Genomic DNA, 22,635 nt, shown 5'->3' on the forward strand with positions numbered 1-22,635 from the left:
AGTTTAAGTATTCAAGTCTTAAAAGTTTCGTAGCGTTGAATTAAAGATTAAAAAACAAAAAAAGATACAAAATAATTAACATTTATGGAAAGGTAAAACAATAAAGTTATAGTATTGTGGGTGCAACGATGATCATTTCAAATATTAATTAAAAGATGTTGCTTGCAAATACTTAATAAGATTATATGAATCTATTATCATTTCACAATCATTCATGAAATTCAAGCTAAATGCCGAATGCAGGTAAAAGTTTTTTAAGTACTCTAAATCATGGAGCACAATTTAAATTTTTAAATAATTTTTAGACTTATAATTCGACAGATTAAAATCCATACCATCTTCTTGACCAGATCCAGGGCCTCTAGGACACAGTTGCAAAAATTCCTTTGAGCCTGGTGCAGGACAGGGTACACATTGGATTCCCCAGGCAGGAGTCATGGCACCTCTATTAGCACAACAACAAGCAGATTTTGTGACAACCATTGAAGATGGACTGCTACATTCACCATTCTTGTAGTTCGAAAAACAGTAGTCTCTTCTGGTGTCTAAAAATAAGTAGTAATCGTTGTAGTTTTTATATTACACAGGGTATATTTTTTTCAGTCATTACAATTAATATACATTTTTAGGCCTTCCTCAATAGTGATTTGTTAGAATTTGATCATTTCTTTATTCTAATTTTTCCGCTTTGAAATTGCGATTTGCTATTTTTTAATGTGTGCAGTTAATATTTTTTATTCTTATAACATTTTCATATTTCTTGCAAAAATAATCTCGAGATGGTTAAGAGGTTAAGGCTTGTGAGGGACGCAAAAAACATCGACGCATGCGCAATATTGACCACATTGCTACAAGAATGTCATTGGTCACGAAATCTTGTAGTCATAATCTCCATGACCCCTCTGGTTTTCAAAGATCTGTCGCTAGAATGCGTTACTTTTTACTTAAACTATATATTAAGTGCAGTGATTACAGAACACGCAAAGTGAATAATGATGATATTAAAGTATCACCTGTCATATAAACAAGCAAATAACATTTAAAAAATCGATTACCGCTTTGGCGATTTGAGTTGGCATGAACATGATCGATATTTGTTCCACCAAATAGAATCTTTAAGGCAGCCAAAAGTTTTGTAAGCTTATAATTTTTTTATATGTTTAGATATTTACCCAGGATCGACTACAAGTTACATACTTTTAGATAGTCCCACTCAGTGATATTTTTTTTTAGTCTCTCGCGGGCCTCTGCTCGGAAGTTGCCAAAACTTGGCAATTATTTTGGCGCAGCTACTGATTGGAAATCTTCCCCAAATAATATTATTTAAATTTATATTATTAAAGCCGAGCAGCGTAATTTCGTAAAATATTTTTAAAGTTGAGCAGTGTAACAAATATGTACCTTGACATATTCTTCCATTTGGACTCATAGTCATTCCATCTGTACAACTGCAGTGGAAACTTCCATCAGTATTTTCACATCTTCCGTTAACACATGAATCTGGCAATTCCAAACATTCATTGATGTCTGGAAAGTAAAATAAAATTATAATCAGTTGTAGTCCTGCTCACAGAAAATGTATAGTAACCAGAAGTAAATAGAAAAAAATCTTTTTTTGAACTTTTAAGAATCATATATCTTTTCATGCTCTAGGGCGCATGTGGTAGTTTAGTTTTTTACAATTATAATTACAGTCAATAATATGAAGAACAAATATTTGATAATAACTTATTCACTATGTTGTTGACGTAAGCGATTAAGGCAATGGGGATGCAATTGTTCTTGTTTTCCAGTGGTGCCGTCTAGGGCCAAGAATTCAACTTCTGCCACACCCATACGTCACACCCGTTTATAGGAGGACCCATTCATACACCTTTTCATTCATCCGCAGATCGTAATTTTGACCTGAATCAGAGAACGATCAATCTCCAATTCAGTACCCCCAGAGGTATAATTTGTTATGGGAACATGGGAAACTTTGTGAGCAGACTGATTTAACTTGTACATGTCACCATTTGCAACACGGAGAGTCTTCGGCTCGCTGGATTCGAACTCCCGTTCTTACGAACGAAAATCCAGCGTCCAACCAACTAGGCTATAAAAATTCACTATTAAAATAAGGATGCCAACTGCGCTTTCAGCAATAGTTTAAATAAATTGTTAGCAAATTAAAGGGTGAAACTTGGAGAATAAGAATAATTACGCCTACTCTTTAAAAGTGTCGCCACGAGATAACTGCAGGAAAGTTGCATTTCATATGATACTTTGAATTTTTGATTTGTGGAAAAATTACTTAAAAAGAAAAATACTAAATTAAATATAACTTAAATTTTGGTCCACTAGAAAATATTTTTCTTATAAAGCGGAGCAAGTTGGCATCTCTGCAAAAGCCCTCAACAAGATAAGTAAAAATTTTACAGTTTGGCTGCTCTAATAATATTAATTCCGATGCATAGTTAAAAAAATATATCTATTAAAAAAGAGTGAAACAATTTTTCGGCAGTCAGTGTTATTAGATAATTTAAACAGATAGTTAGTATTTGATAAAAATAATATCAGATAAATTAAATATATTAAGTTTTAATACTTTGTAGAAATGTTACAAAGAAATTTATTGTTGGTCTTTTATTCATCTATGAGGCTCCACCCATCGCTTACTCTACTCACCAACCCTCGAGGTTTCCTCTCATTCATCTCCCCCCCCCCTTAAAAGTCAATATTTTCTAGAAAAAAAGAACATTTAGCTAACAGAGTATATAATTATATTAGTTTTTTATGAGAACAGGGTTCCCACGACCTGGAAAAAAATGAGTGGTAGCTAAAATTTTTCGCTGAAAAATGCCTAAATTTAACTTTCATTTGTGAAATAAATTATTCCCGAATTATTTTTTGCACCAATATATATTTCCTTTAAATTAAATATTTATTTCCAGCTTGAAACATCTAGATATATCTCGTTTTTTCTACCACTTCAAAATATTTTCTAGACTCTGGGAACTCTGAAGGAAGCTTTGTTGATATATTTATCGTAAGAAAATGAATGATTACATGGATTTGTAAAATAATTAACTAAATATAAATATTTAAAATTGGGAAAGTAGAATGTGCGACACATTAAAAAGTAATAAATATGAATTGATTTTACTTGTTACAAATATATAGCGATAATCTTACATTCAAATTTTTATTAAATATATTCAAATATATTCAAATATATATTCAATTCAAAATATATTCAAATTATAAACGGTTTTTATCTCTCTCGAGCCTTTCATAAAAAAGAAAATTATGATACAAATGTTATGATTTGTATCTGGAAACATCAAATCTCTTTTTCTTTTTCTTTCAAAAAAAAATTATTTCTTCATTATTTTTTTGTTTCGTTTGACATCAAGTCAAGCACGAGCTTATAAAATGAAAATCTCGAGAAGGATAAATTTTTCTACAAGCAATCAATATTTAAAGCAAAAAGTGAAAAAACATTCATGAAAAAGCACTTAAAATTTTAATAACATTCTAACGAATAGGAATTTCGTGAAAAAAATTCGCGTTGAATTTTAAAAATAAGAATGGCTCTTTCGCCACGTTAAATATTAGTTCTGCTTTTCAGTGGATCAACATGGTTTTTTTCATTACAAGTTTGACAGTTAAAATTCTTAAACTAATAATCGTATCTTAAGTTTTTTTTATTCATTTGAACCTCTTATACATTTATCAACACACCCTCCTAATTTTAAATTTATAAGTATCAAAATTTTTGCGAAATATTAAAGCGCAGAATGAAAAAATAGCGAAAAAGAATTCGCGCAACACCCTTCTAAACATTTCAATAATTTCCAAACAAATTGGAATTTCAAAAATAAATAAATAAATAAATATATAAAAAATAAATAAAAAATAATAATGTCAAATAAATAAGTAAAAAATAAGAATAAAATCAGAATAAAATCAAACACGAAAATGAAAATATCGTTACAGTATATCGAATTTCAAATGTAGTTGCATTCCTGCGTCTTTCAAAGCAGCTGTTGGAGTGGTTTGTTACTCCTCTGAATGCATTAAGTTAACAGAATTAAGTTTCGGTCGTGTGGTGGCAACAGACATTTCCTTTTCAGATAACGTAAGTGACGTCATCCGTGCATATGATTATGGAATCTGTATATAAGGCATGCATTGTTGTAAGCATGTGTTCTTGTATCAGTCGACTTCTTGTCTTGTCTCTTCACTATGCCACGTCACTGTGTTGTTGTTTCCGGTGACGTACCAACATTTTTGTTAAGATGTATTTATGTTTAATATCTTCAGTTGTACGATGTATCGAGATGGTACTGTATGAAATAAAGAAATGTTTAAATCTTCAAGTTTCTTTATGTGAGTTAACACTTTCACTCACTCCTGTGCTACTCCGCTAACGCTTCAACAGTTGGTTATGGGCCTTCGAACCCGCAAACCTTTAGTCTAGAATATGGAATAAATAGTCTAATAAGGAGTGAAAAGTGGAAATAAGTCTTCAATTTTCAATATGGCTGAGTCTACTGATAGAACAGTTTTTGTCTTTCCAAAGCTCGGAGATTTTAATTATGGAAGCTGGAAAATTGATATGAAAGTTTTACTAATGGAAAAAGGATGTTGGGACTTTATAACTGGAAAAGAAATGCCACTTGATGATACAGCAGCTGAGAGAGACAAATTGGCCTATCTTCTACGAAAACAACGAGCCTATACGACAATTTACATGGGAATCGAGCGAAAATACCAATCCCTGATTGCTGATACCGAAGACGGGAAGACAGCTTGGGAAACGCTGAAAGTAAACTTTGAACCTACGTCGAGAGCTCGTCTGGCTGGTTTAGTCGATGATTTCTTTAACACAAGATTTTCACCCGACGAAGAAACGATCGGAATATATAGCAAAAGAATGTTGGAGAAGAATAAACAAATTGAGGATGCTGGATTTAAATTGCCTTCAATATTAGTGTGTTTTCAGCTGATAAGATATCTGCCTTCTGAATATGATAATTTGGTACAGATTCTTTACAGAGTAAAAGATGAAGAATTTACGATCGATTCAATTACTAAGCAACTAATTACGGAATCTGGAAGGATTGAACTGAAACAAAAAGACGAAAATAAAATTACATTTGTGAATGATGCTTATTCAACTAAAGTTCGAAAGGGTGATAATAAAAGACAAGCAGAGAATAAGAAAAACTTCAGTGGAAGCAGTCTGGACCCTGACAAGAAATTCGAAGTAACAAATCCTCGTCGTTCTGTAGTATGCAAGTTCTGTGAAAAATTGGGTCACACTGAGGATAAATGCTTCAAGAAAGTGAATGTGCAACGTCGAAAGAAAGCTTTTTTATGTGAAAAAGACTATTCAAGCCTGAATGAAAAACTGGAATCTATGTGTGTGGAATCGTCTACTACTAATCAATTCATAGGAGAATTTTTAGTAGATACTGCAGCAACATCTCACATCTGTAGAGAAAGAGAATGGTTTTCCTGGTATAAAGAGATTACACCGACAGAAGTTCTAGTTGGTGACACAAATAGCTCAACAATTGCCATTGGTGTCGGAGATATTAACTTTACTATATTGGACATTAAAGGTAAGGTGGAAATTACTTTAAAAAATGTTCTATATGTGCCCAACATGAGGCGTAATTCGTGGAGCAAAAATTGATATTGCTGGTAACTATGTTGAATGGGGCCGCAATAAAATGGTAATTTTTGATAAATTTGATAATTATATGTTCACTGTAAACAGAAAAGATAAATTGTATGTTTTGAATGGATATCCAACAAAATTTAAAGATAAACTTAACGAAAGTATTGATAGTAAGAATATAGCTTTAATTTCAACTTTGAATTTAGATATTGTACACAGACGATTCTGTCATATGAATATGCCATTAATTCAAAGCATGAGTAAAAATAATGTTGTAAAAGGCATTGAAAACTTAAGCAAAAGTAAAAACGAAAATTGTACTAGTTGTAAAATTGCCAAATCGACTAGGGTATCTTTAAAACGAAATCGTATTTATCATAGAACTACTAAAACTTGTTTAGAAAGAGTGTATTGTGATTTATGGGGACCTTCTCCCGTAAACTCTTTAGGTGGTAACAAATATTTCTTATCTTGTATTGATGATTTTTCTCGTAAAGTTGATGTATATGTTATAAAAAGTAAAACCGAAGTTTTCGAATGTTTTAAGAAATATTTAGCTAAGTGTGAAAGGGAAACTAATCTTAAGTTAAAATGTGTTAGAACTGATAACGGGCTAGAGTTTTGCCATAAAGAATTTGAAAAGTTCTTAAGCAATCTCGGAATTAGAATAGAAAGGACTAATGTATATACTCCAGAAATGAACGGGATAGCAGAAAAGTTTAATAGAAGTGCAATGGACGCGGTAAGAGCAATGTTACATGATAGTGGGTTACAACCCAAATTTTGGGTTAAGCTTTGTTAGCTTTCGTGCATACCAAAAACAGATGCGAGCATAAACTAACTAATCATTTAAGTCCAATTGAAATATGGTCAGGTTTTAAACCTTCAGTAAGACATTTTAAAATTTTTGGATCACTAGCTTATGTACATATTCCCAAAATTAATCGAAATAAACTTCAACCTAGAGCTAAACTTGGAATTGTTGTAGGATATGCTGTACGAACCAAAGGGTACAGAATTTTTATTCCGAACGATAGGAGAGTAATTGAAACAATTCATGTTAGTATTGATGAAACCAAAAAGGGTGTAGAAACTTTATTTGGGAAAAATAAATCATTTGAATATGTTAAATTCAACCTAAATTTGAGAAACGAGCTAGATAACTTTGATAATGATTCTAGTAATGATAAAGCAGCGTTAGATAAATTAAGTCCTATTGATATCGAAAAGTGGGAAAGGAAAGAATGTCCAAGAACTAAAAGTAAAAGAATAGATGTATTTTATTATCCTCCTTCAAGTAAACTAAGACTTAGATCTTTAAATGATGTTAAAAAGTATTGTGAGAAAAACAAACTCTCTTTTGAACCTGAGAAATTTTCATTTAAAGCAAAAAGTAAACATCCTAATAACGTAACTAAAAGTTCAAGTAGTGAGGAAGATTTAAATTCAAATGAAGATTTCGAATACGAGTGTCATTTTTCTGAATTTCCCAAAACTTTTGAGGATACACAAATTTGCAAAGATAGAGAAAAATGGGATTTTGCTATGAGTGAAGAACTCAAAATGATTGAAAAACGCAAAGTATGGGAATTAGTAGATCTTCCTAAAAACACAAAAGTGATAGGCACTAAATGGGTTTACACTGTTACTTGATGAAAATAATAAACCTAAGAAATACAAAGCTAGACTTGTTGCTTTGGGTTTTAAACAAAGAGCAGGTATTGATTATGGAGAAACATTTTCTCCTGTTGTTAACTTTTCAATTGTTAAATTGTTATTTATTTTATTAGTATCAATGTTAAACTGGTGTCATTATCAAGTCGATGTAAAGTCTGCATATTTGTATGGGAATTTATCGGAACCTGTATATGTTAAACAACCTCCAGGATATATTGTTAAAGGTCATGAAGGTAAAGTTTATTTATTGCATAAATCCTTATACGGACTACATCAAAGTAGTCGATATTGGAACTTTGAACTGGATAGTATATTTAAAGATTTAGAATTTGAGAAATTAAAATGGCTAAATTGTGTTTATAAACGTAAGAATACTATTTTAATTGTGTATGTTGATGATATTGTAATTTTTGGTAAAACACAAATTGATGTTAATAATGCTATTTCACTAATTAAAAGTAAATTAGAATTAACTGAATTAGGTCAGGTAAAATATTTGTTAGGTGTAAATTTTGATACGAACAATGGTGCTTTATTAATGCATCAAAATACGTGCATTGAGAAATTAAGGATAAAATTTAAAGAACTTCCAAAGTCTAATGTTAGTCTTCCGATAAAACTCGGATGTAAACTTCCTGAAAAAATAAATGAAAGTGATATTGTTGAAAACGACTTAATGAAACGATTTCAATATCGAACTTTAATCGGCTGTTTAACTTTTTTAGCTGATCGTACGAGACCTGATATTAGTTTTTCAGTAAATTTGATGTCTCAATTTTCAAATGGTTATACGTTCGAACATTGGAAAATCGTGGTTGATTTAATGAATCATGTATTTAACACTAAGGATTACAAAATTAATTTAAGTAAAGCTAATAATTTAAATTTAATTTGTTTTTCTGATGCTAATTGGGGCTGTAGTTTAAGTAATCGCCATTCAACTAGTGGATATTTAATAAAATTTGGAGAAGTAGTTTTTAGTTGGCGTTCAAGTAAACAAAAATGTATTGTCCTTAGCTCAATGGAATCTGAATTTGTTGCCTTATGTGAAAGTATGAAAGAAACAGTTTGGTTCTCTAGAGTAATTAATGAACTTAGTATTCTGCCTGACAAAATTGTACCAAAAGTGTTTTGTGATAATCAGGCTGCTATACATTTCTCTAGAAATAATTGTGAAAACTTTAAGACAAAACATATAGATATTCGATATAAATTTATTCGACAACTTATTGAAGAAAATCTAGTAGAATTAGCTTTTATTCATTCTAAGAATAACTTAGCAGATTTCCTAACAAAACCATTAATGGGTAAAAAATTTAAAGAAGTTGTGAATAATATATTTTTCTCTGATATAGATCACACGACCGTGGGGCCGTATGTTGGAGTGGTTTGTTACTCCTCTGAATACATTAAGTTAACAGAATTAAGTTTCGGTCGTGTGGTGGCAACAGACATTTTCTTTTCAGATAACGTAAGTGACGTCATCCGTGCATATGATTATGGAATCTGTATATAAGGCATGCATTGTTGTAAGCATGTGTTCTTGTATCAGTCGACTTCTTGTCTTGTCTCTTCACTATGCCACGCCACTGTGTTGTTGTTTCCGGTGACGTACCAACATTTTTGTTAAGATGTATTTATGTTTAATATCTTCAGTTGTACGATGTATCGAGATGGTACTGTATGAAATAAAGAAATGTTTAAATCTTCAAGTTTCTTTATGTGAGTTAACACTTTCACTCACTACTGTGCTACTCCGCTAACGCTTCAACAGCAGCCTCATGTTATTTTTCCTGACTAGTCCTTTGATAGTTTTTCTCTTTTATTTTTGAATTCTGAATTACTTTTAATGTAAAATGGATAAACAGTACTTGAAAAAATTTCTTTCTTTCTTATCATAAAAAAAAAATCGTTTTTGAAGAGGTTAATAAGGTCGATACGAGGAAAGGTGAGATTAAAATAATCTAAAACTAGTTTATTTACAGATGTAATTTACAAACTCCTAGCAAAAAGTGAGTGTATTTCAGAACACTTAAGCGAATAAACTCATTTCTTAAGATTTTAATTCAAAGTCATAATAAAAATGTATTATTCATCATTAATAATTATTATTCATTCATTAATAATAAAAATATATGATTCATCATAATTTGCTGTTTTTCATAATGTACTTACTTAACATGAGCTTAATTTACCAATACAAAAATGTCCATTCGGTTAAGTAGAGATGATTTTTAATGCATTTTGTATGTTACGAGTTTAATAATAAATACATAAATATGCAGCATAAACCTTCCCTTACAAAAATTTAAAGTGTTTTTGAGGTTTGCATGAGGTTATTTTGAGGTGTTAATATTTGTTTGAGGTTTATTTGAAGTGGACTTAAACAACTTCAAAAAATCAATCTCATGAGGTTTATAATCAAGGCGTATGAAGTTGTTCTATTCACACTTGAGGTTGTTTAAGGTTGATGGAAATCTACTTAATAGCAACCATTTTAGAAAAGGTTGTTTTTGATGTGTACACGTTATTTTCTCTACACTTCAAGCAAATAAATATATTTGAGGTATGAATAATTTTACCCGATTTCAACTAAAAGTATTGCTGAGCTATGTATGAGGTTGATTTTATGAGGTGCAAATGAGGTTGAAATTGAGATTTATTGATGAGTTTATTTTAGTTGCAAAACAGGGTTCGGTTCTACAACTATACTTCTGTATTTTTTCACACCTCTAAACCTCAAAAACTCCTTATTTTTTGCAAGGGCTTGCGGTTTATACAAAATAAGTTTGCATGAACCTAACTTACCAATGAAAAAATGTCTATCCAGTGATTTGTGACATATTTTCTCAAGACGGGGGAGTCATATATGGATTCTCTGGGTGGTGACAATCAGTATGAAAAAAGAACTGCTAGTCAAACTATTTTTTCGCAGATTATTTGCGTGCGGGGTATAGCTTGATTTATTTAACTCGCCACAACTTAGCTCAAAATAAAAATTACGTAGTTACACTTTGAACTAATATTGATTAAAATTGTTAAAATTAAAGTGAAAGAAAACAATAAGTCTGTCAAATTTGCCATGCCCAAATTTAAGCAGCAGCTTTTTATTTATTTATTTTTTTCCATCCTAATTATTACTCTAAATAAATGCCTTTATGACTTACCCGACCCGAAGAGGTGAAGTAATAAATATATTGAAAATGCAGCAAGAAATGAGTCGTTTTCACTAAATGAGTTAACATGACTTACCAATGCAAAAATGTCCATCAGGTGACAATTTGTAACCAGGATCGCAAATGCATTTGAAGCTGCCATCTCCATTAACACAAGTTCCATGCCTGCACATGCCTTTTTCTTCACATTCATTTCTATCTATTTGAAAAGGAGGTGTCTTAGACAACAATATATTTTCATCAAACGCTAATAGCACAAGACAGGACATTTCAACAAAGAACAGTCATTTATCTCGGAAGATTTACAGCCACAGATTAGTTAAGAGCTACAAGTTAACAAAGTTTTTTCTTCGCGCTACTGTAAGAAAAGGACACTTGAGTAAAATGGAAGAACATATTAATTTATTACAATAATAAAGAAAGGCTTCAAGCTGAACAGATTTTTTTTAAGTGAAGATGTTTTTTCGATGATTTTTGAATTTTAGATTAAAATTATTATTAATCGATGATTAAAATTATTTAAAGGGCAGAAAAATCAAAGAACTATTATTATTTTCAATTCGATGTTATGAGTGCATGCAATTTTTTAAAACACAAGATAAGATGATAAGATGCTTCTTTCAAACATGTTTTTCACCAATGAAAATTATACAATGATTTAAAAATAATGAGATTATTCTAAGCATCATAACAATTGGATACCTTCAAATGACATCATCGTAGGTAAATTGTAGGATTTGTCGATTCGGAAGCAATTCAAGTTCGACACAAACACGTATCCAATTAAATCTAATTTAGAAGGTTAGGCATAATCTCGAGTTGCAGGTACTCAAATATTGTTAGATATTACAGAAAATGTTGCTCACGTTCATGTTGCTCAAATGTTAAAAAAAAAGATATTTATTTTTTTTTCGGAATAGGATAATTCTCTCAAAAATATTTTTGTTAAGTATTTCGATCATTAAATAAAACCTAGTGGTAAATTTAAAACCTTGAAAATAATCTAATGGGTATTTTGCTATGATGGGTATTTTGCATTAAATTGTTTTTGAAACAAAAAAAACGTTAATTCGTTTTATTGAATGGAGGGGCAAAAAGGCTATATTTTCTTTAATTTATAAATATTGAAAAATAAATAAATAGTAAATGTAAATTTTTATTTATATTTAGTTTCTGAAAAACTTTATTTTTTAAAGAAACGTATAAATTTTTATTGTGATAAAAAATGCGAAGTAGTGCTTTTATTGGAAAAATGCAAAAAAAGTTAAATAGTCTTATAGGCCAGTTTGAAAAAAAAATAATAATAATTGGCGCAAAAAATCAGCTTATTTTGAAAAAAATATGCTGTTTCTTTTTAAACCGAATGTTTTATTTTTTAAGTTATACTTAAAGCAACAACTGTCTCTGCTAATTTGTAGCAATTGGGTATAATATAGCCTACGTCACAGGTTGTGTTGTTCCTACTAAATTTAACCCATGAACGGCATTTTCTGCGAGCCTAACTTCAAGCCACAAATAAACAAACGAAGTGTTCGATCGTTTAAATAACTGCTCGCCAGATTTTATTGCATTATAAAGAAAAGTTATTGAAACTAAATACAACTAAATAAACAACAACAACTAAAACAATTAACAACAACTACTAATAACAATAACTAAATAAACAACAACTAAATTCCATTCGTTTAGCATTGCGTCATATGTTGTTCCTACTAAATCGAAGTAGTTGTGTTTTTTTCATATTATACCCAATTCAGTATTTACTCATGTCTAATTTTCTTTTATTTCGACAAGTGTAATCTTGCTATTTTTCATCTTTTTGGCTTAACATTTTTCAGCGTTAAAATAATTTTCCCATTCTTATGAAGAAAAAAAAAAACCATTCTTATTGTTTATTGAAATAAATTTTTTAAATGAGATGAAGTTTATTACCTAAGCAAAAGTCTCCCTGGGGTGAAAGGATAAATCCTTCCTGACAATCACATTTATAACTTCCAGGTAAGTTTTGGCAACGGCCTCTCAAACAGATTCGGCCATTTTCTTTGCATTCATCGATATCTGAAATGAAAAATAGTTTCTGGTTAATTTTTATTAAGAAATATGAGAGAACTTTGAGACGTAAATTACTTAAAGGGATATCATGCACGAAGTTGAGTTAAATATAAATGAACATGCTTCTCCCCACAACTCATTGCGATGGTACATCTTCCTGAACCACCACAGCAAAGAACCATCGTAATCTTATAGAACAGGTCACCTGCAAGCGATGTCTCGAGTGGGTCAGCCAATCAGGTTCGACAATCACGCTTGACGTCGCTTGCAGGTATCCAATTGAATTTGATCCGCAATAGTTAGTTGAGCAATAGTTATTTAGACCAACTGGATATTTCTTTCTCTGTGTCTAATTGGTCTAAATAAACAGTAGCAATAATTATTTAGACCAATTGGATATTTCTTTCTCTTATCTAACATTTTTGTTTCAAAAAAATATTGCGTATTAACTGCAGATCCGAATATATTATTATTAATATATTATAGAACTATCGTGTTTTTGGAAACTATATCCTACAAAGGAAACACTTTCGCTACTAATTTTTTTATTTTTAAAAAGACGCTGAGCACAAGTGGATTAAAATAAAATCAATTTCGATGAAAATACTTAATTATTTTTTTGATCAACTTTATTGAATCACCCTTCTTTTCCTTTTTCTAACACAAATTAAGAAAGTTGTAAGGAGGTTAGAGGACAGAGAGAAAATTAAAACTCAGTGTACTTTGCTGTTTTTTTTATTCTTTTTTTAGAGTTCTTCGTTGGAGTGTTTGATCTTTGTAATTCTTCAGAAATTTCTTATTTTTCTTTGGAAATAAAAGAAGAAACTTTGTAGAAAGATATTTTTCGGAAGAAACTACTGCTGATGGGGTAGAGGTAGATAAAAAAAAAAAAACTCAAATCAAAATTTTATGATTGAGAACGCATTAAAGCAGATGAAATATTAGAAGAATCTTAAATTTTTACGACATTTTGTGAAGCATTTATCAGAAATATCATTGGAAACAAGCGAGAAAACATAAAGAATTTATTAAAAAAGAATGTTTTACAGTTTTAAGAAAAAAGATTTGGGAAAACAAGATTAAAAAAATACAAGAAGATTGAGTTTATTTTGGTAATAAGCGTAATTGAGAAATAAGCACATAAGCGTTAGAACTCACAAAAAATTATAGGACTAATAATTTTCGGAATAACTAAATTACTCAAACCAAAACAAGTCTACCTAAGTCTTCCTACTTAAAGTTTTATTTTCTGTAAATTAAAGTTTGCATTAATTATTATAAAGAATACAAAATCACTTATAATAATAACTTTTGGAACCAATTATTAGGAGAAGTTTAGCTTTATATTTTCAGTGATATATAATTTTAAATTATCATCTAATTTCATCTTTAAATATTTTATTTTATATTATGACATTTCATAACATATATATATATATATATATATCTTCATAATATTTTCAATGCGATTCAAAATATTTTATCTAAGGCTTATGTTGTCTAAATAAAAATACATGAATAGAAGAAAAGGTTTAAAATGCTATACTCCAGGTTTTATGAAAAAGCTTAATATTTTTCCAATCAATAATATTATATCACAGTCGTTGAACAGCCGACCCAATATTGAGTTTACTATTATCAATGTCCAACTCCGTAACATTGTAATTTTGAACCGAATCCAGTAAACAAGGGAACTTCTGGATCAATTATTGGGAGAAATTTGCCTTAGTGGAGGACTTTTTGATGAAACTAACCCACATTTGCATTACATGGAGAGGAAAACTTTCCACGGCAAGAGGACTCTAACCCATGATTCGCCTACCACTGAGGACATTTTTACGTCAGCACTGTGGTCGGTGCGAGCCAGGTGCGGAATTCTAATTCTAGTTATCGCTGGGATTCAAACCCCGGTATACCTCATTGGAAGGCGAGTTCTCTATCTCCTAAACCTATAACAATAATAAAGCTCGTCAATCTATAACAATAATTATTCGTTATGTCAGGTAAGGGTTGCATTACCGGAATAGCATTTCAAAAGTTATCACGTGTTTATTTTGTTTTCAGTTACGCTTTTGAAACTAGTTTCTATGAAGCGAAATAATTTAAAGCAAATTAAACTTTGTATAAAGAAATAATTATGTACTAAGAAGTAAAAGCAATAGATGAATGACTTCGAGGGAACATAAAAAATCGTAATACTTTTATTGACGGTGTTTAATTAATTTAGGTAACAGGTACTGTTTTAATAGGTACCGAATAATACTAATGTAGGTATCAAGGTACCTACTACAGGTACTGTGGTAACATGCTTTTTATGGCATCGAAAGGCATTACTTATGTATGTACCGGAGAAAATTGCATGATTGTGTTAATTTCTGACTATCGAAAGTTGGGCTGGAGCAACAGCATCATACCAAATGATAACAGCTATTCTGAAGAGTTTAATACTTTATCTGAATACAATCAATCTTTATTTTGATGGTAGGAACTTCTAAAAACACGTATTTTTCTTGATCTAATAACTTGTAGCCATCGATAAAGGCAACAAATACTAATTCATTAAAAAAATTGTAATTAATTTAGCCTTATTAAATGTGCCAGTATATGTTTTTCAGGTTTGTGTAAGATTTTGTAGTGGTAAACCAATACCGTTTTATTGATTATATATCTTTTTTTAAACCTTACGAAGAACTAGTATTTAGCTAATAAGAAATAATATTAGTAAGTACTTCAGTTTTAGTAAATAGAGATTTCAAAAGTGTATTATTTCCCATTACTCACTATGTGTTGAGTTATATTGTGGATTTCAAAATTTGCGGCAAGTTAAGCTTTAATTTAATTATACTGGATAAAATAGAACTGCCTTTCCAATTTTTTCACATAATAGTATCTCACACATAATTTTATTGTGAAAGTGCAATATTGAAATGATTGTTTTATTATTTTTGTTAAAGTAAAATATAGAATACCAATGAAAGAAATGTGCCGCTGGCACCAAAAGCTCGAAAAAATTTGAATTCTTAGACTTAAAAAGCAAATACCGGAAAACAGCAGTTTCCTTTCAAGAATTTCTGCTCCTAGAAAAATATTGTAAATTTTTTGTTTGGCGAGTGGAAGATCTAAAACTCTCCAAAGATACTACTGAAACATAGAATATTTATAGATTTTTGTTTTATAAGGTTGAATACTTTATATATTAACAATTTAGAACATTTGTTTTAAAGTTATGTAATATTAGCACTATAGTATATATTGGCACTATAGTATCAATATAACGGCACTCGGTATAACGACCCCTATGGTCTTAAGTAAAATGGCTGTTATAAAGTGACAACATAAAATTGGTACACATATTTACTTATATTTCACAAATACTGGTCTTATTTTGGAAAAAAAAAACATGACACATTTTAAATAGAATTATGAATGTAACTAATACACAGTTTTTTTAATGTCAATGTTGTACAAGTATTATTTAATATACATTGTAATTAATACATAATACATCGGAGGTTAAAAAGGCATTTACATTTTTTCAAATGACATCTTTAAATATTGCACAAAAACTTTAGCCAGTTATTCAGAGCTTTTTCGAGTTTTATTTCAGTAGATCGATGTCGTGATATTAGAACACTTTGTTCTTTTGACAACTCTTCACAAAATTCCTTTTACAACACTTCACGAAAAAGTGAATGATTATATTGAATGAATATTTTACGTGATTGATGAACAGATTGAATCCTTAGATGAAATTTTTTTTTGAAACGTTACACTGGAAACTTCGATTTCTAAATGATGGTGCATTAGATACAAATTCTCAATGGTGGTAAATAACCCATATTTCAAAATTCTTTTGACCATGAATTGCGCCCAGGTCCCCCTAAGTTAAGAATGGGTGGAAATGTCCTCTTTTTTCATTCATAGAGAATTCATGATGTTTCATGTTTATTGAGCGGTAATATAAAAAAATAAAAAGCAGAAAATAGAAGCTTGAAACTTTTTTTGGAAACTTTTGCTATCAATTGACTCGTTGCCAATGGAAAAATGTTAGTTTTAAAAGCGCAAAAATTCTAGTACCTATTTTTGGAGTGTTTTTCGGTAAATTTAAAAAAAAAATAAATAAACAAAATTTCAGTCTATATATATTTTTATATTATAACCGGCGTTGAGCAGCCGACCCAATTTTCTGGGTTCACGACTACTAATGCTTAATTCTAATTTTGAACCCAATCCAGAAGACAAGGGAACTCCTGGATCAAATATAGGGAGAAATTTGCCTTCGTGGAGAACTTTATGATGGAACTAACACGCATTTACGTTGCACGGAGAGGAAAACTACAAAAACCTCTCATGGTTAGCCTGACGGCAAGGGGACTCAAACCCATGATCCGTCTACCACTGAGGATATTTTACGTCAGCGCGGAATTCGTATCGACCAGCCAGCGCTGGGATCGAACCCGGTTTACCTCATTGGAAGGCGAACGCTCTATCCCCTGAGCTACCACGGCTCAGTCCCTATATTGGAATGAACGGTTCAGCTCAGACGTTCTAATGGGCGTTAAAATAATATTGCGTCTATCGAACTGCAAACGGGACTTCGTATCGCGGTCGTTATAATGGTAGGATCGCACTAATGGGGGTCGTACTAATGACCATAAACAGTATTACTGAATAAAAATCAAGAATTGATATTAAAGAATTGATTTCTAAAATTTCGCAGAAAGCATGTCTAAATTCTATTAATGAAGCCTTGAAACTTTTATTTTAAAACAAGAAATTTTGACTCTGAATCTACTCTGTCGATTATTTAACTTTTTTTCTTCATTATCTCCGATCGTTTCGTGTAGAGAATAGATTAAAAACTTTTTATGCTCACGTCACAGGTTTTTGAATTTGTACGGACATTTTAATGTAGACTTAAGAAATAAAAGAAGTCTTGCATAACAACCAATTATATTTCGAGATAAAAGTGTTTTTAAATTTTCTTGCAATATATTTGACAGTCAAAATCTAAACAAGGATAGTGTACCCTTTCGGCTAATTATGAATAAAGAGAAAATAATGTGAATAAAGCACAAATAAAGGTACAGAAATGGACACGTTAAATAGTTTCGGCTCAATAAACAAAAATTTTCATCAGTGTCTTAACATTTTGTATTTAAACACTGTTGAAAGTTCTTGTTTATAGAACCAAAACTATAGTATGTCCATTTATCAATATATTTTTCATTCATTGCTTTTACCTTGTTTGTTCTTAACTAGCATCGCTTTAATGTCCATAAAAAGCTTAAGGGAAACTTCTTAATCCTATTTTTATTATAAACATATAAAGGATTAAAAAGTTACGAAGAAACTTTCTACATTTCAGTCTTTTTTGTTCTATTTCTTTTTTTAACAAGACTAAAATTCAAATATATGACTAAAAACTAATCCATATATTATGACAATATTTTCTGGATTGCTCTATTATAGATTGAATTTTTTGAGAAGAATTAAAAAGAATGTCCTTTATTCAATAAAATATTACTAATTTTATGATCAACAACTAAATTTAGGAAATTCTTCATTGACTGATATTAGTAATAATGTTGATAAAAATGAACTGACCTATACAAGACTGCCTCGTTGGAGACAGTGAAAATCCAGGTTTACATCTGCAGGTAAATGATCCGTCACCATTCACGCATTCGCCGTTCGCACACATTCCCGTAATGGAACATTCGTCCTGATCTAGTTAGGATTAAAAGAAAAAGAAATACTTAGAGTTGTTTAAAAGGAAATCTTACCTAATTCACAAGCAGAAATAATAGTTCTCACGCAGTCAGTAAATATTTTTGAATTGTACTACGAAGCATCTTTCAGACAATCTTTTCTATTTTAGTTAATATCATTTCATAATTTCATCTTCCTTCACTCAAATGGAACATAATTTCGAGAAACCTACTAGATTAGTAGGAATAAAATTTGAATTCTGGAAATACTTTGAGTGTTTTTAGTTTAAAAATAAATTTTTTTTTCTAAACTTTTAAAATTTCATTGTAACGTGAATATTTGGTTTTGTTGTATTTTTGTTGCATTAAGTAATGCAAATCAATAGTGTAGGTTTTGATTGGTTGACTCATCAATAAAAAATGACTGAGTAAGAATTTTTTTTTTGCAGCAGATGGTAATAGTACGGTTTCTGAAGTACTTAAAACATCTGCAATGGTAGTTTTTACGCCATTGATAGCTGACAGTTTAAGCTTCATTGTAAAGAAAAAAAGAGAATTATTTAATCGGGCTTTTGAGGTTTGACAGAACATTGAACACGAAAGATTAAATAGTTCATTTTCACCATATTTCACAATTTTGATTCCGTATAACGAAAAACACGAGTCAAGTTTACGGTGATGATGCTCTACATGACAGTCAATGCCGAACCTGTTTTATGAAATTCAGAGATGGTGATTTCGACTTCAAAAAATACTCCTGGATCAGGAAGACCTACCCGGGTTGATGATGCCAAAATAAAGACATTTATCAATCCACGTTACACTACACGAGACAGATGTTTTGACTGATTGATGAAGATCAGTCAAAAAATTGTTCACGTCCATCTAAAGAAGCTGGGATACGTAAGCGAGCTCGAAATGTGGGTTCCTCATGAACTCAAAATAGTTTCTTTAACAGCACGAATAAGCATCTTCGATATGCTCATAAGACGTGAAAAAAACTACCATTTTTTTAAGGTATGATTTTGATCTTAAACCCCAGACTTCAAAACTTTTTGCGTGGAATAACTTTAAATTCAGATTCGTGACTTAGAAAAATTTAGGAGGAAAAAAAAGCAATGACTTTTTACTCAACCCAATATCTCAAAACTGAAGCATATTCTTCATATAATAAGCAATGAATTAATGTATGCCCTTACGTATGCAAAAAGCCATCTTTGCAGTTTATTTTTTAAAACATTTACCTGTGCATTTAGTTCCATCAGATGTGAGATCATATCCCGTAGGACAAATACAGTCAAAGTTTCCTATGGAATTTATGCAGCGACCTCCCTGGCAAAGAGTCGCGTTTTGACACTCATCGATATCTGAAAATGAAATTTATTATGTATAATCCTTAATAGTAATTAACATATAGAACAATGACTTTGTTTTGCGGTTATTTTCTTAGAGTTTTCCTGTAACAAAAACACAGAACTCTGGTAATGCAATAAAGGTTAAAGTTAACTCCACTTGTGTGGTGTGGAAGTTTGGAGAAAGAGATACCAGCTCAGCAGCTGTCCATGTCGTCCAACTGGGGTCAAACTTTAGTGGCATTCCTGCCATGGCTGTTAAAGGAAGAAAAAATGGGGCTAAACTCTTGGCTATGATTGCGTGTGAGTCTAATAGAGATGAGAAATCCCGAACTCACTCCCGTTACTGGCTCGGGCTCGTTTACTGTTACTGAAAAAAGTTTTCAGGCACCGACGGGCTCGTACTCATGATAAAATTTTCACAAACATTTTTACTACTTTTAAACTAACGTTTAATACAGTCATTAAATATAAAAATGTAAAACTTATTAACTGATTGTGATAAAAAGATTATAATGACTAATTTTCTTATTTGGGTATTACAAGCCTAATAGGTGAGACCGCAAAATTTGACCTTTATGGCTTCTCAGGTGGTCTCGGGTTCTAAGTAATCCTTTGTTTCTCGAGCTCGGAATAAAATATTCGGGTGGGCTCTGACCTCCCAAAGCGAGCCCGATTTTATCTGTGTAACACAAATGCAAGTTAGTTTAGCTAAAATGAAGTGAAACTAACTTTTACATCCATTATATGAATGGATGCTTACAATGCTGGCAATAAATTAAAATTTAATTTTAAGAGCAGAAGTTCTATGAAAAAAACTACAGTTAGACTTGATTATCTCAAATATACTGGAAGGAACATACGCTTCCTAAATATTTAATTTTGGAGATTGTTATTGAAGTTAATTTTCTCACAGCACTAAATTTAATGTTTGAAATTATTAGATATTTAGTGTAAGACGCCTGCTTAATTTAATAAGGCATTCACTAATAACAAATTCGGATAATTAGGATTTCATCGCGTATAAGATATCTTATCAAAACAGTAGTTTTTAATAATTATTAAGGACTTACCATCACATTTCTTATCATTCATCACTGCTCTGAATCCTTTATTGCATTCACAACGATAGGACGATGGTGTATTGATGCATCGACCATTTTCACAAAAATCACGTCGCAAGTCACATTCGTTGATGTCAAGCAAGGATGCGGCGGTGCACAACTGTCTGTAACTTTCTATTGGAAAAAGAATATAAATTAAAATTCTAAATTTTTGCTTGTGGTATAAACAATTAAATGTTATCTAACATTCCGTTAGAAAATTTCGTTATATAGAGAAATTTTCTGTAGAGATACTTTGTTATATTAAGATAATTTACTGTATACGTATTAGATCGTTTTGTTTCCAAATTTGGTTGCACTACATAAATTATTTTCTAATCATACGACTCAAAATCAAGTTCGGCACTGTGTATTTTGTGAAACCAATTTAACAAATAAACACTAAGTTGGAAAAAAAATCGAAGCAAACAGAAAAAAAATGTTGAGATTTTTGGTATTGATTTAAAGTTAATACATTTTACTGTCTAAATAGAAATTAATAGCTAACGAGACTAGTATCAAAAGTAAAAACATTGTCCACTAATGAACTCTAAACCACTAATGAACGAAAAATATATAGATGATGCAATAGTTTTGATCATAATAGAAATTATCAATTCGAAATCGAAGGTTAAGAACAGGAAAGTTTAAAACAACATTGTTTGGCAGGTCAAGGCTCATATATGGCTATAGAGGCATTAAAAAAGGAGTAGAAGATAAGGAAGAGGAAATAGAGGATTAAGAGAAGAAAGAGGAGGTATAAGATGAAGGAAAGAAAGCAAAGAAAGAAAAGGAAGATGAAAAAGAATAAGAAAAAGAAGATGAAAAATAACAAAAGGAAGAAAAGGATGAAGCAGAAAAGAAGAAGTAAAAAAGGAAAATAAGATAAAAAAGAAGAAGCAGACGGAAAAAAGAAGAGGAAGATGCAAAAGAAGCTGAGGGATCAAAGGAATGTTCAGAGTTTAAAAAAAGAAAGCGAAACCAGAGTGTCAGCCAGAGAAATATTGAATCTACATAATCATCACCATTTAAATTTCACCAGCATCAGCATTAAATTTCACCAGCGTTAAAAAAGAATAGCAAAAATGGAACCACTCATTAGGCTATGCATGAAAAGATATATTTGCGCCGTAAATTTACATTATACACATTAATTAGAGTTCAACAAAATGATATCAATTAAATTAATGATTAATTGGAAGATATTAACTGTATTAAAATTAAATTCTGTAAATTAAGCATTAAAGAAAATAATTAAATTCTTTAATCATTATTTCAATAACACACAACAGAATGAAAATTTAAATGAAAAATTACTTACTAGAACCTGGGAGGGGACACGCTTCACATGGTTGTTCTCCCCAACCTTTACCCATGTTTTCCCCGCAGCAGCACTCAACTTTTGATAAGCGTACAGCCAGAGGATTTTTGCATTGGCCACTAGATACGTCCACATAACAGAAGCCTTGCCTTGTATCTGAAGAAAAGAATATTTAAAATAATAAGCATTAAATTGTTGTTGTCAGGCATAAAAATAAAAAGAATGCAAGTAATTTAATTTTATTGTCAATAGCAGTCTGAAATTATAGCATTTTTTTAAAGTTCATCCTCAAGTTTTGGCACATAGAGCTCTGTTTATAAGCAATGACTTTCGAAATAATTCTGATTTCACTTCCTTTTGAAACTTTTTCTGGATAACAATTGTTTCGCGGGTTAACCCTTTATGATCATATTTGTATACTATCAGATACCATAGTTTTTCTTACCGTTCCAGCCGTCTGTCCTCTCTCTCTCTGTCGGCTATTTCTTCTGTTTTGAGGGTAAGGATTCCAAATCAAAAAAGATATGTTTATTCCGAGAAAGACGCTTTTGTGTCTGATTTCGGAACTAAAAATA

General features: G+C 30.8%; 1 protein-coding gene across 3 annotated transcripts in view; it reads right to left on the bottom strand.

The window, feature by feature from the left end:
- The window catches only part of LOC107449725 (fibrillin-1), a 317,738-nt gene that overhangs the window by 95,578 nt on the left and 199,525 nt on the right, over positions 1 to 22,635 (bottom strand). For 2 of the 3 annotated variants that reach the window (XR_015435620.1, XM_087168308.1), the window contains exons 8-15: positions 22,061 to 22,216; positions 20,710 to 20,874; positions 19,529 to 19,651; positions 18,181 to 18,303; positions 12,454 to 12,579; positions 10,598 to 10,720; positions 1,402 to 1,527; positions 336 to 545 (exon numbers count right to left, since the gene is read on the bottom strand). Coding sequence is in view for 2 of the 3 variants with exons in the window: in XM_087168308.1 (XP_087024434.1) it covers positions 336 to 545; positions 1,402 to 1,527; positions 10,598 to 10,720; positions 12,454 to 12,579; positions 18,181 to 18,303; positions 19,529 to 19,651; positions 20,710 to 20,874; positions 22,061 to 22,216 (1,152 nt within the window). In the remaining variant the exon portion in view is untranslated. The remainder of the gene's footprint in view (positions 1 to 335; positions 546 to 1,401; positions 1,528 to 10,597; positions 10,721 to 12,453; positions 12,580 to 18,180; positions 18,304 to 19,528; positions 19,652 to 20,709; positions 20,875 to 22,060; positions 22,217 to 22,635) is intronic. The other variant, XM_087168309.1, reaches the window with a different exon arrangement.

Source organism: Parasteatoda tepidariorum, chromosome 7, assembly GCF_982258835.1.
Source record: "Parasteatoda tepidariorum strain Cologne lab strain chromosome 7, Ptep-v5.0, whole genome shotgun sequence".
Lineage (NCBI taxonomy): Eukaryota > Metazoa > Arthropoda > Arachnida > Araneae > Theridiidae > Parasteatoda > Parasteatoda tepidariorum.